Source organism: Myotis yumanensis, unplaced genomic scaffold, assembly GCF_028538775.1.
Source record: "Myotis yumanensis isolate MYYU_CA2020_CCGP unplaced genomic scaffold, mMyoYum1.0.hap1 SCAF_17, whole genome shotgun sequence".
NCBI lineage: Eukaryota > Metazoa > Chordata > Mammalia > Chiroptera > Vespertilionidae > Myotis > Myotis yumanensis.
The window spans coordinates 561,014-576,844 of record NW_027223768.1 but is presented as its reverse complement, the minus strand read 5'-3'; the positions used below and the strand labels follow the sequence as shown (position 1 = coordinate 576,844).

Sequence of the window (15,831 nt, the reverse complement as noted above, 5' to 3'; positions counted from 1 at the left end):
GTGGATAGAGCCTCCGCCTGTGGACTGAAGGGTCCCCAGTTAGATTCCCGGTCAGGGCACATATCTCTAACTCTCTCTCTCTCTCTCTCTCAGAGGAAAAAAAATGATGTTTTAAGCCAGGTTCTTAATTATTCTTCCACAATTGCTAGAAATATGCCTTTATTTTCTAGTATCTCTCATTTTCATTGGCTAGTGAGATGCCACAGTGTCCAGCAGTAACCAGTGTTGGGGAAAGACATGTCTAAAGCCCATTTGCTCCCCCTGTAAAACGGAAGAGATTGGTTAACTCACTTCTATAATTCATCAGATACCCGATATTGTACTAGACTCTGAGATTAGCAGTCATAATGGTGATGTGCAATTCACTGGGGCTTGTTCTGTGCCAGGCACTGTTCTAGGCACTTTGTAGATCCACCAGTGCATTTAACCTGCGACAACCCCCCATCATTCTCTCTGATTTGGGGGACGAGGAGAGGAGGGCTAGGAGAGGTAGAGTTTCCCAGGGGACACAGCTATTGGACGTTAACCCACAACCCCTAGCACCTGAGTCTATGTACACTCTTAAATAAAGGATGAATATGGTCTACTCAGTGTCCTGTATTTACATCTAAGCTCTTTTTAAAATCTATTTATTTTTTAAAATATTTTTTATTGATTTCAGAGAGGAAGGGAGAGGGAGATAGAAACATCAATGATGAATCATTGATGGGCTGCCTCCTGCACGCCCCCTACTGGGGATCAAGCCCACAACCCGGGCCTGTGCCCTTGACTGGAATAGAACCCGGGACCCTTCAGTCCGAGACCTCCTTGTTCATAGGTCAGCGCCCACCCTCTGGGCCAGCTCAGACCCTATTGGGTGACAGCTGGACAATCAAAGACAATCAAGTGGAAACTGTGTGGCATTACCCAGAACCACGGGAGGGGCTGGTCACGGAACCCTCCCCGGGAAGGCCAGGGCAGGCAGATGCCTTCAGGGTGAGGAGGAGTTTTCAAGGCAGGAAGGAGGGAGCGGGGGAATCTAACACAGAGGCCCTGCATATGTGGGAGGCAGGAGACGGAAAAGCAGGGTGTGGGCAAATCTGGCTGCAGAACAAGAGAAAGAGGAGCAAGAAGAAGAAAAAAAGAAGAGAAAATAACCAACAATCAAAAAGACGGGGGAAGGAGAGAGAGAGAGAGAGAGAGAGAGAGAGAGAGAGAGAGAGAGAGAAGAATGAGGCCACAGGCAGTGCGCTGGGCAAGGCCCCGTCTCACTGTGGGTCAGGTATTTGGAAAATCTTAAAAGCAAGTTCAGGCCCATCCCAGAGCCTGCACTTGCTCGAGGTGGAGCAATGCTGCACAGCCACTGCCCCAGCACGATCTGTTTCTGGTCTGTGTTTCACAGCTGCCATCTCATTCCACCCTCACCCCACCTTCCCCAGTCTGTAAGTATTACCACTGGGCAGGCTCAGAGCGGTGCGGTTGTCATAGTAACTTCGACATTTAGCTAATTGTTAACACATCCTGTGCTGCGAACAAGGTGTGAAAGCCATAGATTGGTTTCACCCAGCAGTGTTAACAAGATAATTTACAGCCCCAGCCGGTGTGGCTCAGTGGATATTGCATCGGCCTGTGGACCGAAAGGGTTCGGGTTTGGTTCCAGTCAAGGGCATGTACCTCGGTTGCAGGCTCCTCCCCAGCCCGGGCCCTGGTCACACATCAATGTCTCTCTCTCTGTCTTTCCTTCTCTTAAAAAAAAAAAAATCAATGGGAAAATATCCTCGGGTGAGGATTAAAAATAAAAATAATTTTTAAAAGATAATTTATAAAATAGAAAGAGGGGAGAAAAAAATCTGCAGACTGTCTAGGAACAAGATACAACCGTACATTATTTTCTGTAGAAAAGAGCTTCCTATGAGCAATCTGTTCTTGCAGGAACCAAGAAGTGTCACAGAAAACAATTAGTGCTTTTCTGGAGACTCCAGGTTGCTGGGGGAGTCGTGGCAGCAGCCGGCCCCTGGGTGACCAGCCATGGGGCTCAGCCTCAGTTGTACCATTTCCGGCATCAAAATATCTCAGCCCGGCCTCCCCCACTTTGGTTTCATAAAGGGAGTGACCATGTGGACTTGAGTCTCTTTCTCACATTTAGTCGTCTGTATATTAGAGTAGGAGGGCAATCACACATAAGAAATATTTGAAATCCGTATTGTCTCCAAATATTTAATTGGCTTTTCTCAATGAGAGGAATCAGTTTCAAGGATTAGTTCGATTCCATTCGGTGAAATCAGTGTTTCTTAAAAATGATCTGAAGCTCGACAAGGGCACAACATGTTGAGAGTAACCTGAGTTCTCAAGTTTCCCTCTTCCTGTTAGTGTTTTGTGTTTGCCTTTTATCCAGTTCCAGAATAAAATGTAGAATATGGCAATGAGCTCATATAATGATAAATTCAGTTCCAAAGTAAATTTACCTTATCAGCATGAATAAGACAATACATATTATACTGAATTCACTGTATTAAGAAATAGTAAGAAATTCCTACTGTGGATGAGAAAAGGGGCCACATGCTAACCTGACTACCTCCGGGAAGGCCTGCGTGGAGGCCTTGCCAACTCCAGAGACCTAAAGCGACCACAGAGGAGGGTCTGAAATTAAAACCTTTAATTAAAAAGCAGCTGATGGTGGTAGTCATGTCCTAGGCCAGTCTCCTCCCTGACAAAGACCAACTTCCGTCTTTCCTGAGCCCGTTGTCTTTTTCCATCTAAGATAACACACCTCAGGAAAGTCAGGGTAACTGGTAACTTCCCTTTCCCCACCCCTCAGGGCACAACTAGCCTCCAGGGCGGAGACCACAGATTCCCTCATTGTTACTGTTACCCTGTTAATTGCTGACTGTTAACTACCCTGCACCCACCTGTGTGAAGGCAGCATGTGTCCATCATTTCACTTTTATCCAATCCCAGGGTCCCCCCCCCACCTCCGCTTTGCTTTCTCCCGCCTCCCTCATCACCACCAATAGATTTCATGTGACACACTTATGTCTCTGCCTTTGACGGTGATTTATTAAACACGGGGAAAACCGCCATCTCCAGAGCACTGTCGCAATGCACTGAGATCCTGCTTCCCTGCAAGTGTCGACAGTTTGGCTCAAATAAACCAAAAAATTGTTTACAGGTTGGCATGATTTTTACGTTAACAGTCATGTGAACACAGTGTGTCTGGGCCAGAAGGAGGGAGTGGTCACAGGAACGAGGGGGCTACCCACGTGAACGCGGGGCATGGCCCGTGAACAAGAATTTTACTAATTTTAAGAATGTTACTAATGTTGTGGCCCCACCCCATAACAAAGAAACAGGATTTCCGGAGGATGAGGCCCAGAAGTCAGGATTTTAAAAAGATTCCCAGGTGATTCTAATGTGCAGCCAAGGCTGAGAACCGCTGCTCTGGTCCTATTTACAATGAATGACATTTTCCTTCTCTCTCCTAACCTGGGAGGACATGACAGCACAGGAATTCAGAGCGATGGAGGCACGCACTTTGGAGGCGCAAGACACTGGAACTTGAAGCAATCAGTGGGGTTTATGGGGCCTCGGCCAGGGCCTTGCACATGCGTTTCCACCCTAACGAGGCCAGGTGACACCATTCCCCAGGCAGCTGTGAGGAGAGAGCTGCTTTCAAACGGAGAGCCCGCCTAGTGCCAAATCGATTTTGGAGAAAACCACAGGATCCTTCTAAATCACACAGCATTTCATCCTAGATTGTAAAAGCCTGTTTTTGTCATTGTAAACCTCATTTCCTGTAAACATTTCCATGTTTAAGTATTTGTGATTTAGTTACCTTGTGAAAAATATCAGTGAGAAAGACACAGATCAGCTGCCTCCTACAGATCAAGCCCACAACCTGGGCATGTGCCCCGATCGGGAATCGAACCCGGGACCCCTTGGTCCATAGGAGCTCAATCCACTGAACAACCCCAGCCGGACACCCCCCATGCTCCTAACAGAAAGCACCACTTAAACCCAAGGTGGGGAGGCCGCATGCTAGATTTGGAAAAAGGGGGAGTTACTTTGCACTAAAGTCCCGGCCAGGAGCAAAGATCACACGTACGTAAGGGCGGGTCCCACCTCCCAGCCCGTTTGCGGTTAGACTTGTAGGACCTGTTTTAACCAACTCTCAGGGCTTTGCCCCAACTCGATCACGCAGTTTTACAAGTTTCTGACTACAGCGCTTTTCGGGAAAACGTGGGTGGCTCTGAAAAGAGCCTTTGGGTCAGGAGTCGGGCCGCTCGCTCGCGCCTACTTGGAGCTGGTGTACTTGGTGACGGCCTTGGTGCCCTCGGACACGGCGTGCTTGGCCAGCTCGCCGGGCAGCAGCAGGCGCACGGCCGTCTGGATCTCGCGGGACGTGATGGTCGAGCGCTTGTTGTAATGCGCCAGGCGCGACGCCTCGCCCGCGATGCGCTCGAAGATGTCGTTGACGAACGAGTTCATGATGCCCATGGCCTTGGACGAGATGCCGGTGTCGGGGTGCACCTGCTTGAGCACCTTGTACACGTACACCGAGTAGCTCTCCTTGCGGCTGCGCTTGCGCTTCTTGCCGTCCTTCTTCTGCGCCTTGGTCACCGCCTTCTTGGAGCCCTTCTTTGGGGCGGGCGCCGACTTGGCTGGTTCCGGCATTTTGAAACCTCAGGAGACCTGGAGGAAAACGCGGCTGGAGCCGAATCTCTGCTACTTATAGGGACTTTATGCTAATGAGGGATGCAGAGAGCCTCGTAGTTCATTGGCAGGCAAACGCTAAGGCTGTCATCCTTGGGCCGGCCTATGCAAATGAGGTATGGAAATGAGACTCTCCTATTGGTTATGTGCCTGAGTCTGTTCCTAGCTAATCAGACACTCCGATTTGCTCCCAGGACCTGCCTATAAAAACGGCCATGTTCCACCTACTCCCAGAACTGGTCTGCTCGGGCGAGTGTCCACCTTTGTTTTTGCAAAGACTTTTTTTTATTTCCAAATGTCTGGACGCGGGAAGCAGGGCGGCAAGGCGCGCGCCAAGGCCAAGTCTCGCTCCTCGCGGGCCGGGCTGCAGTTCCCCGTGGGCCGCGTGCACCGGCTGCTCCGCAAGGGCAACTACGCCGAGCGCGTCGGGGCGGGCGCGCCCGTGTACCTGGCGGCCGTGCTGGAGTACCTGACGGCCGAGATCCTGGAGCTGGCGGGCAACGCGGCCCGCGACAACAAGAAGACGCGCATCATCCCGCGCCACCTGCAGCTGGCCATCCGCAACGACGAGGAGCTCAACAAGCTGCTGGGCAAGGTGACCATCGCGCAGGGCGGCGTGCTGCCCAACATCCAGGCCGTGCTGCTGCCCAAGAAGACCGAGAGCCACCACAAGGCCAAGGGCAAGTGATTGGACGGGCATCGCAGCTTCCGGAAACGCTTTGAAACCCAAAGGCTCTTTTCAGAGCCCCCACCCACCTCCTAGGAAGAGCTAATGTCACTTTAGGTTAAAGGGGGAAAATGCGCAGAAAGGTAAGCTTAGCTTTTCCAGAACCATGGGGTACGAACATTTTCTTTTGGAGAAAGGCTCAGTGTTGCTGAAAATGGAGCAGCCTGTATAGGAAATGGCAGGCGATATGCTCTCGGAATAAACACGCATTTCAAACAGCCGCAGGACCTGGCTGGGTCCGGAGCCGGTTAACTGCAGCCCTGGGTTGAGGCCTGTAAACCTCAGGTTGTGAGTTTGGGGGGAGGCGGACTTCCCCAGGGGGTGTGTGGCCGCCCCGCCCTGTCCCGAGGGCGTTCGTCTCGGCTCCGGTTAAATAACAATAAGCACCATCTTAGAAGCTTCGGAGGGCGGGGAATGGGCCCCGGAGACCGGTTCCGGGCTGGCGGAGAAGACAGCCTGAATCTAGACCCGAATGGCGCCTGCTCCCCACTGACCATGCTGAGACTGGCCAGTCCATAACCCCCGGGACTCGGTTCTCTCACCTCCAAGTCGGGGGGGTAAGTTGATGGCGTCTTTTCGCTTCTTGGGTCAGTTAACCATTTAACGCCCCTAACCTGTAGTTTAACAAACTACATTTTATACAACTGATACGTGCTGTGCGGGGATTTCAGTTCTAACGCCCATGTTCCAGCGCAGCTGAAAAGGAACACAACGGGGCCTTTTGCTCCCCCGACAACAGTTCCTAAAGATTCGATCATTTAGCTGCATCAACCCCAAGAAGCGCAGATCTGGACGGAGGGAAAAAATCCTTAGGATTCCCAGGCCGGGGTAGCTCAGTGGTTGAAAGTCGACCTATGAACCAGGGGGTCGTGGTTCAATTCCTGGTCAGGGCACAGGCCGGGTTGCCGGTTCCATCCCGTGTGGGGCGTGCAGGAGGCAGCCGATCAATGATTCTCTCTCATCATTGATGTTTCTATCTCTCCCTCCCTTTCTCTCTGGGGTCAATAAATATTTTTAAAGAGTATTAGGACACTTTTCCAGGGTTGAATCTCACCAAGGTTTTCTGGTTGGCCCATCCCCCTACACCCCAACCCCCTACACCCCAACCCCCCTCTCTACCCCCCTCGCCATGCAGCCAGCAGCCACAGAAGTGGCAGGAGCTGTGCTAAGGGCAAATTGGCAGGAAAACAAGTGAGCTCCTGGACGGCCCCCGTTGAGCACCTGGGCGTGGGGGGGGGGGGGGGGGGGGGTGTGCGATTCTAAGGGACTGAGCTCATCAAACTGGGCTTTTGCTAAAGACCCAGGCCCACTGAGACCAGGTTCTGTCCGCCCAGCGCTCGCTGTAGGTTGAACTGGGATCCTTGGTTGGGAATTGCCTCACCTGGGCCTCAGGACCCTTTTCACTCACCGTCCAGGTTGCCTTTGAACCCAGCCCCGACTCTGAACAGGTGTGTGTGCTGGGCCAGGTGCTGGCGCTCTCGCCTCCTCCGCGTCTTGGCTCACCTGTGGCTGGAAGGTCAGCAGTGTGGGTTCTGAGATCAGGGCAGGGCGCTGGAGAGCCATGGAGGACATAAGCCCTCCCTGTGTCAGACACATTGGTACCTGCTCCCAGCCTATGAGCTCATTTTCCCAACCCCCTTCGAGGTAAATCCTCTCCTATCCTGATTTCATTTTATTTTAAATATTTTTTTGCATTGATTTCAGAGAGAGAGGGGAAAAAACATCGGTGAGAGAGAAATGTTGACCGGCTGCCTCTTGCATACCCTCTACCAGGGATCAAGCCCACAACTCAGGCCTGTGCCCTGACCGGGAATCAAACGCAGGACCTCTTGGTCCATGGGGCAATGCTCAATCCACTGAGCCACACCACCTGGGCCCCTGTCCTGATTTTAAAGCTGAGGAAACCGGAAAAGAGCATGAACAACCTCTGTGTCCCATGGTCAGGAAGCCAGTACTTCTAACCCCTGGCTAGTCTGTAACTCCTGCCCCTAAGACGTTATTGCCAGAACAAGAAAACTGGTAAAAACTCTACACATAACAGGCCAATTTTACCAACATACCATAATGTTACAAATGGCATCCTGAACTCCGGCAAGAAGAGAAGGGAAGGAGGCGCGATGTCCCTGGAATCTCCATAGATGGCTGTGCGCGCAGTGCACACCCAGCAAGAAGCCACGCGCCTGGTTTAGTGTGTGACAAGGGAAGCAGGGGGACATGGGGCAATGGCTTGGGAACGGACTTGATGAGCTGCTGTGTTGAGCAGTGAAAGGAGTTAGTGGATACTTGAATTTGAAGTCTCTCCTCCAGGCACCTAAACCAAGCTTTCTATTCAGTTACTTAGTTGGGAATGATACGCTGTGTTTATTATGTTTGCAGCAAGACCTTCAAGTCAAGGACCTCATCTAGTTAAAATGTTGGTAGCGCACCCTAACTGGTTTGGCTCCGTGGCCGAGCATCAGCCTGTAGATCCTGTTCAACCCCTGGTCAGGGCACAAGCCCGGATTGCGGGCTCGATCCCCAGAGTGGGGCGTGGAGGGGGCAGCCGATCATTGATTCTCTCTCATCATTGATGCTTCTATCTCTCTCTCCCTCTCTGAAATCAATAATAATAATAATAAGTTGGTTGATATCATAGAGGCCCTGCAATGAAATCGACACTTGAGAAAGTCCGCTGGTGAGCAATAAATTCTGGCTTCCCTTGAGCAGGTCTCTACCATGTCCTCAGGGGAATGGATGAGCGTGAAAAACCCAGGACCTGCAATCCCTGAAGACCGCCAGGTACCAGGGACGAAGTTGATCCAAGGCAAGCATGTCAAACTCGCGGCCCACGGGCTGCGTGCGGCCCACGAGGAATATTTCTGCGGCCCAGCCAGTACAACGGTGTGCGCAGTTACTCACATGATGAAAGGAAACAAGTCTCCTGTCAGATCCGGAATCACTGACGCTCACCGGGCTCAGTTTTGAAAGTAATCACTGCGAACAAGACTTCCCCCGAAGTAGGAAAGAGTAGCAGAGCAGAGATGGCAAGTGTCAGGAAGAAAACATGAATTTGATCATTGCTCTTGTGCTTTTTTTTAATACTATACTTTTCTAAATAAACCTACGTTTCTATGAGAATGGAAGCTTTTTTGTGTGTGTGTGTCCCACATACACTTAAGCCTTGTTTATTTGGCCCTTGTTAGCCTTTGAGTTTGACATGCTTGGTCTACCTAAGGGGTTTACTGAGAAGCCAGGCCGAGGCAGAATCATCAGTTGGGTCTCTGGGGTGTCCCAGACACAGCACATCTGCTTGACACCGCATCGCTGTGTATTAGACATCTTTTTATTTTTAAAATATATTTTTTTATTGATTTCAGAGGAAGGGAGAAAGAAACACCAATGATGACAGAGAATCACTAATCAGGCTGCCTCCCGCACACCTCCCTACTGGGGATGGAGCCTGAAACCTGGGCATCGAACCGTGACCTCCGGGTTCATAGGTCGATGCTCAAGCGCTGAGCTACACCGGCGGGCTAAACCTCTCCTTATTTTTCCAACTCCTCTGTGCAGCAATATCCTTTCCTTCATCCACACCTCACTTCCTGTTTTTAATGTATCATTTGAACTCGTTTTTACAAGTATGGTAAGTTTTATTATAAGTTGCAAACAATCCCATGTATTTTAAGGTTAGACTTAGGTTAACATGTAAGGGTTTTTCATCTGTTGATCCTATTTTAGAATGACAAATGCAAATAACTATTCCTGTCAAGTATCATGTATGAATATTACTGGAAGATGTTAGGAATTCCATGGAGGATCCCTCATGCAGACAGAAATTGACAATAAGGGGTCATATTTAGCTCGGGAATTCTCCCCTCTGTTTTATTCCAAAACCTGAATATTGTACCAGACAGGTTAGCAGCACCAGATCTACCAAAAGACAGCCATCGCCTGCACTGACACCTAGAAACCGGCACCATTAGTAGACAAATCTATGAGGGGGGAGAACAGTATGATCATCGTTACTCCAAAAGACATTAGAATATACCGTGTAGACTTCAACACAAGGTGACTCCCCAGGCAGGGAATCGATGTCACCGTATTGACAACGCATCAGGACTGCACTGGGCGTCTCACTTGACAGTTGCTGGGGTTGGAGTTTGGGCCGAAGGAGAACACCCACTTTTCCTGGGACTGAGGATGGATGCACCTTCCTTAGGGGTGAGGCAGTTCCTGAGAAAAGGAAGTGTGCTGAGTGAGCCGTAGATCCTGTTACCTGTTTGCTGCCAGTTGGAGCTGACACCTCACCGTGCTCTTCACTCAGGGACACTGGGCAGTGGCAGAGGGAAAACAAACCCGAACACACAGCCGCTCACCTGCCGAGCGGTCGGGCTGTGCACAGAAGGGACGCCGTTTCTCACCCTCACACCAACGAGGACTCGGACTGCTGGGGAGGAGGAGCTGCCACTGTCCTACAAACTTTGCAGCGATTGTTCTGGCCATGTTGATTACAGATTATTGTTCGACACACGGCCAGCGGACACAGCTCAGTATCTCTCTCTCCCTCTCCCTTTCTCTCTGAAATCAAGAAAAATATTTATTTTAAAAATAGACACTTGGTCTATTGTCCAACAAGGTAGCAGTGTTAGATGATAGGTAAATTAAAAGGGTAAAAAATAGATGCTTGGGAAGAGATGGTGTCTACCATCTAGAAACAAAAGCCCCACTAGCACTGGGTCACACGCTGGCTGCTGTGACAACATCAACGCTGTGCCACCCACGTCGCCCGTCAGCTCTGCCCCTAAGGCACCGGGGACTTGCTGGGGTTGCCTGGTGATGAGCTGGGAAGAAAGCTGCGTCTCTCCCTGCGGGAGGACCAGCCCAGGCTCCCAGGTGCTGGGGGCGGGCCTCTGAGAGGACACCCACACGGGACATGTTTCTCCTTATCCAAGTCGGCTCCCTGCTTTCTTTCTTTTAAAAATACTTTTTAAAAATATGTTTTTATTGATTTCAGGCAGGAAGGGAGAGGGAAAGAGAGAGAGAGAAACATCAATGATGAGACAGAGTCATCGATCGGCTGCCTCCTGCACGCCCCACGGTGGGGATCCAGCCCACAACCCGGGCCTGTGCCCTGACCCGGAATTGAACCGTGACCTCCTTGTTCTTCGGTGGATGCTCAAGCCCTGAGCGGCACCAGACGGGCTCTATGCAGTGGCCTTTGCCTGTAGCCGTGCAGTGTGCAATCATGACACTGTTTTCCACAGTTACTTGAGTTCATTTTTATCCTCCTCAATCCCTTCAGCGACAGTATGGTGTTAACGTACTACAGTCGGGTTCACCTGTTAGTGCTTTCATTGCATTTGGGTTCCCCCACCCCGTGGCTGTTCATAGTTTGTTTATTTTGCTGGTACATGAAGCGTTACTGTAGCTGTGAGAGTGAGAGTATGTCCGTACAGGAAGACAGACTCCAAAACGGCGCCTCCCTCCTCCTTCCTGCTCCTTTGCTCCCCTTCCTCCCCTGTCCTGCTCCTTTGCTCCCCTTCCTCCCCTGTCCTGCTCCTTTCCACCCCGACAGGGGACCGGTCTCCGCCGCTGCTTGGGTTTCTCTGTTCTGCAGGATGAGCAGGACCCGTGTGTTCCTACAGCCTCTTTCCCTGCAAGGGCATCACCCGTGGGTGCGGTTTTGCGCTGCCTTTTCACTTCATCCTACGTCCGGGAAGTGTCCCCTTCTCGGTCCACAGAGATCTTGTTTATTTCTGCAGCTACATCAGCCCGTGGCGCCGGTGCACCGATTATCCAGCCGCTCTCGCGTGCAGATCACGTTCTCTCTGACACGACACAGCTCCAACCACCGTGCCGTGGGCAGCCTTGGTTATGCAGCTCACAGCTTGTTTGTGGTTCCTTTTTCATGTATATATTTTTAATTGTCGTTGTTGAAAATGTCACCTATGTCCCCTTTTCCCCATCCAGCCCCTCCCGCCCCAGGCCCCCGCCTCCCCACTGTCTGTGTCCATGGCTGATGCTCTCTGCATACAAGGTCTTTGGCTGATCGCCTCCCACCCCCCATCCACCCACCCTCCCCCGCCTCCCCTGAGATTCTCACGCTGTCCCATGCTTCCGTGTCTCTGGATCCACCCCGTTCACCAGTTACTTAGATTCCATCCATGAGTGGCAACTCACAGATATGGTTGTTGATTTAAATAAAAAGAACGACAATGTTTACATTCACAGATCCCCGCCTTTTAAAATAGTGTCCCCGGTCCACGCCAAAAGCCAGGAGAGCACCTGCCTCCTTAAAAAGTCCCCGGGAGGCTCTGTCCACAGGCTCTCACCAGCCCATCCTGGGCTTGTAGACGCGCCCCTAGCAGGGCGCGGGGAGGCGCGCATTTCTTTAGGAAAAACACCTCGTCCCCAAACTCTGCCTCCCACGAAGCAGCCAGAACACACCAACATATCACAACCCAGAAACGAGGATGCGGCGTGAAGGCAGCCAAGTCCCAGCCTATTCCCTCTCGGTTTTTCTGCAAAGCACGTGGCTGCTCTCAGCACAGCGCCCCGCTGCGCACCCCCAGGGCCCGGGAGACTAAGGCGGAGTCTCCACCCAAAAGCCCTTTCGATTTTAGCTACCGACCGAGGCTCAGGCTCGGAACAGCTCAGGACGACAGCGCCCCCCCGCGTTGAACCCGCGCAGTGACGGCTGCACTCCACCCGCCACACACTCAGCAGCGGTGCAGGTAACTGACATTTCAGTTTATGTTTTAAATACATTTAAGCACCGTATTTCAGTTTATGTTTTAAGTATATTTTTATTGATTTCAGAGAGGAAGGGAGAGGGAGAGAGAGAGAAACATCAGTGATGAGAGAGCATCATGGACCGGCTGTCCCCTGCACGCCCCCCCACTGGGGGTGCAGCCCACAACCCGGGCCTGTGCCTTGACCCGGGATCCAACCGTGTCCTCCTGGTTCAAAGGTCGACCCTCACTCAACCAGGGAGCCCCGGCGGCCGGGCTGAGGTCCATCTGTTAGACCCTGTCCTAGCTCATTCCGTCCTGATGCCACTGAACTGACCTCCCCACCTGTATGGTTGTTCGGACCCCCAACCCGAGAAACACTGTCCTGATGGCCCGGGCTTCCAGGTCAGACAGGTGCGAGCTGGAACCCTGGAGGCAACCTTAGCGCAGCCTCGGGAGGTGCTCCTGCACCTGCGTGAGCCACGGTCCGAGGAAGGAGGGAGACGGGCAGAGCAGGGGCTGTCGCATCGACTCAGTAACAAGGCAGGGAGCACACAGGGCAGTTGTGACATCTTGTTGTTGTTGCTAATCCTCACCGGAGGATGTTTTCCCCATTATTTATTTATTTATTTGTTTTAGAGAGAGTGGAGGGGACACACACACACACACACACAGACACACACACACACAGACACACACACACACACACAGACACACACACACACACAGACATAGATGTGGGAGAGACACATCCATTGTTTGCCCCTGCACACGCCCCGACCAAGGCTGGGCATCAAGCCTGCCGCCGAGGTATGTGTCCTTGCCCAGAATTGAATTTGTTCCATGAGCCAAAGCTCTGTCCATGGAGCCACACCGGCTACAGTGGGAAAGGGTGGTTTTGATGAAGGTGATCACATGGGGCAGAAGTGGAGACGCTGTGCTAGGGATTCCAGTTGTCAGCAGGCAGCCGGGGCCCAGTCGTCCGCCTGTGACCATTAGGGTCCTTATTCCTCCGTAGCCCACCTGGAGCCGGGTCAGGTAGGAATCTGTGGACGTGAGGATTCGATGGCTGCCACCCCATCCTCCCACAGTGTGGTCATATCCGGTGTAAACGTCGTTGGGCAGGTCTCACAGGCAAATCCAGAAATCCACACGCTCAGCCCATGGCCTCTCGCCACCTCCCGTGAGCATGGCAGTCATTCCCCGAGGTGGGTGGGCCCTGAGGAACTTGATAAATACGGAGATTCTGAGACCAACTGGAGTGATTGGTTCAGAATCATCTGGAACAAGACTGAAATCTATACATAAAATTGTTAAAACACACAGGCCCAATGGTGCCCTCGTGCTAACAGCCCAACATACAAAACCTACATTTCAGACCTAATGTGACTGCAGGCAAAACCTCTCCCAGAAACATGCACTGAATCAGCCGGACGGAGTTTCCTGGTCAAGCACCGGTGAGGTCATCTGTCACATGGGTCCTCCCCACAGAGAGAAGACGCCACCTGGCCCGGCTGGCTTGCCTCAGAGGTTGAGCGTCGACCTATGAAGCAGGCGGTCACTGTTCAATTCCCAGTCAGAGCACATGCCTGGGTCACGCGCTCAATCCCCAGTGTGGGGCGTGCAGGAGGCAGCAGCTGATCCATGTTTCTCTCTCATCATTGATGTTTCTATCTCTCTCTCCCTCTCCCTTCCTCTCTGAAATTAATAAAAATATCTAAATATATAAAAGGCTAATATGCTATGTGTCCGACTGTCCAGGTAATGACGTCACGTAGCAACACCAGACTTTCTCTTGCTAGCGACAACTAGTCTCCTTGCAGTTTCTTCAGCCCAGGAACACGACTTCCTTTACAGCCAGGTGCAAACATTTTACACTTTAACCAAATGTCTGTGAAGCATTTTCCTGTGCCTCATCTCATTTGATCCTCACAGAAGTCCTGGAGTAGGTAGATAGGAGACTCGGTGGAATCCTATTTTCTGTTCATTAGCCGGAAAACAGAGATTTAGAAAGCTTAGAAACTTGACCCTACTGAAAAGAAGTAAGAAATGGTGGACCTTGAAAATGACTCCAGGTTTTCTCACTGCCCAGAATATAGTCAAACACTGCTGCAGTTAAATATTTTACCCTTTGTTCTCCCTCCGTGATCTACAATAATAATGTGCTGATATTTACTGCTGTGTTGCTGACAATGACCTGAAAGAGAAGTTGGGGTGCTTCACTGGGCTGGAAAAAGTTTAGCTAAATCAGAAAGCAGGTCTACTTAAGTTTATTCTATATCTAGAAGAGGCTAAGTTGACTCATGCATGTGCGACACATATAAAGTTCTTGCTGGTGCCAATCCCACACGTGTTTCCATCTGCGTTGTTGATCATGAATTTGGTTGACACTCTATTATAGAGAAAGGGTGAATAGCGATATTAAAATATTTCTTCTAATTAATTTCCTTTCAATGTGCACGAATTTGCCATGAGGTCCTGGTAGCATCAGTTGCGATTTGGTGGGGTGTGGCTCTGGGGTAGTGGCAGGGCCTGTGTCCCACTTGGGGGAAGCTGAGTGTTGCTTTGTGGGCGCCAGGTCCACAGTGCCATTTCTCTGTGCCAGTCCCAGCAGCTCCTGCATTGAGCAACTGCCCTCTGGTGGGTAGTGTGCGTCACAGCGAGTGGTAGGACGGAGGGAGGGACACTTAGCATATTAGCCTTTTATATATGGAGATGTGGCACAGGGCATACTTATTGTTCAAGAGCATGAGCCGATTCCATTGAAACTGCTTAGACATGAAGGCTTTAAAAATTTGCTATTTTACATCACTTTTGTAGCACATTCAGGATTAATTTAAATAAGGTGATTTTTAAACATCTCGTGAATGTTTCAACATGAAGATTTGTATTCTTGTTTTTATTTCAGTAGGACTGGTGTATTGCAATGTGATCCACAAGCATCAGCAAGAATGCAGGCAGATTTCTCAAAGTGCACCTCCACTTCCTGTGACTTTATGGACATCATCTGTAGGGTCTGTTGTGTGTGAAAATACGGGGCAATAAAACTCAAAATCAATGTGATTGCCCCAAACCAATGCTACAACCAGCCACTGCACCCACAGAATAGTATCAGATCCATTTAGGCTCTGGCCACAATTGTGTTTTTCTCTCAAGTGCAGGGCTTGCAGTTTCTAGAGACAAGCCCACCCTGTTCATTTCGCTGGAAAAAAGTCCTTTAGTTGGGTGTTCACTGCCAACTGTACTTCTGTGTTGATTGGACAAGTACCTAAAGGGCACCGCTCTTTAGAGGCCTTGCAAAACACAAACACACACGTCTTCAGAGAGAAGGGCCTCACTTTCATCGTCCCTCAGAACTCTGCTTCCGAGATGGAAAATTCAATCCTCCGTGTGACTTGTTTTCCTCTTTATGAAACTCTGGGACGCATCGGGCCACAATCCTCATGACCGCAGCGTATCTGGTGGGGGGACTAGTTCTTGATCCCCTATTCAGTAATTAGGGGGCCTGGGTTTCTCTAACAATAGTAGATGCCTTATAAGCTCCACTTTTCTGATTTATGTCCCTTTAAGACCAACATTTGAATTTCAATTCTAACCAGTATATTACAATGTGACCCTAGGGTATGGGCTGAAAGAACTCGGCAAGACCACAGGCGTTGCTCACAGGGCACCTCCTCTGCCGGGACTTTGTGGACATCACCCGTG

The 15,831-nt window shown here is 50.8% G+C and overlaps 2 protein-coding genes across 2 annotated transcripts; one reads left to right on the top strand and one right to left on the bottom strand.

Annotated features, from left to right (window-relative positions):
* Nucleotides 1-4,248: 4,248 nt before the first annotated feature.
* Nucleotides 4,249-4,650, bottom strand: LOC138996428 (histone H2B type 1-C/E/F/G/I). The gene has a single exon (XM_070397643.1). It carries the CDS (start codon nucleotides 4,648-4,650, stop codon nucleotides 4,270-4,272), a length of 381 nt encoding a protein of 126 aa, XP_070253744.1. The 3' UTR covers nucleotides 4,249-4,269.
* Nucleotides 4,651-4,940: 290 nt separating this feature from the next.
* On the top strand, nucleotides 4,941-8,522 carry LOC138996418 (histone H2A type 1). The gene is made up of 2 exons (XM_070397633.1): nucleotides 4,941-5,499; nucleotides 8,123-8,522. The coding sequence occupies exon 1, from the start codon at nucleotides 4,985-4,987 to the stop codon at nucleotides 5,375-5,377; it is 393 nt and encodes a 130-aa protein (XP_070253734.1). The 5' UTR covers nucleotides 4,941-4,984; the 3' UTR covers nucleotides 5,378-5,499; nucleotides 8,123-8,522.
* Nucleotides 8,523-15,831: the final 7,309 nt, after the last annotated feature.

Excerpts from the sequence above, each read along its gene's own strand:
- LOC138996418 (XM_070397633.1), top strand. The coding sequence starts at position 4,985 with ATGTCTGGACGCGGGAAGCAGGGCGGCAAGGCGCGCGCCAAGGCCAAG.
- LOC138996428 (XM_070397643.1), bottom strand. The coding sequence starts at position 4,650 with ATGCCGGAACCAGCCAAGTCGGCGCCCGCCCCAAAGAAGGGCTCCAAG.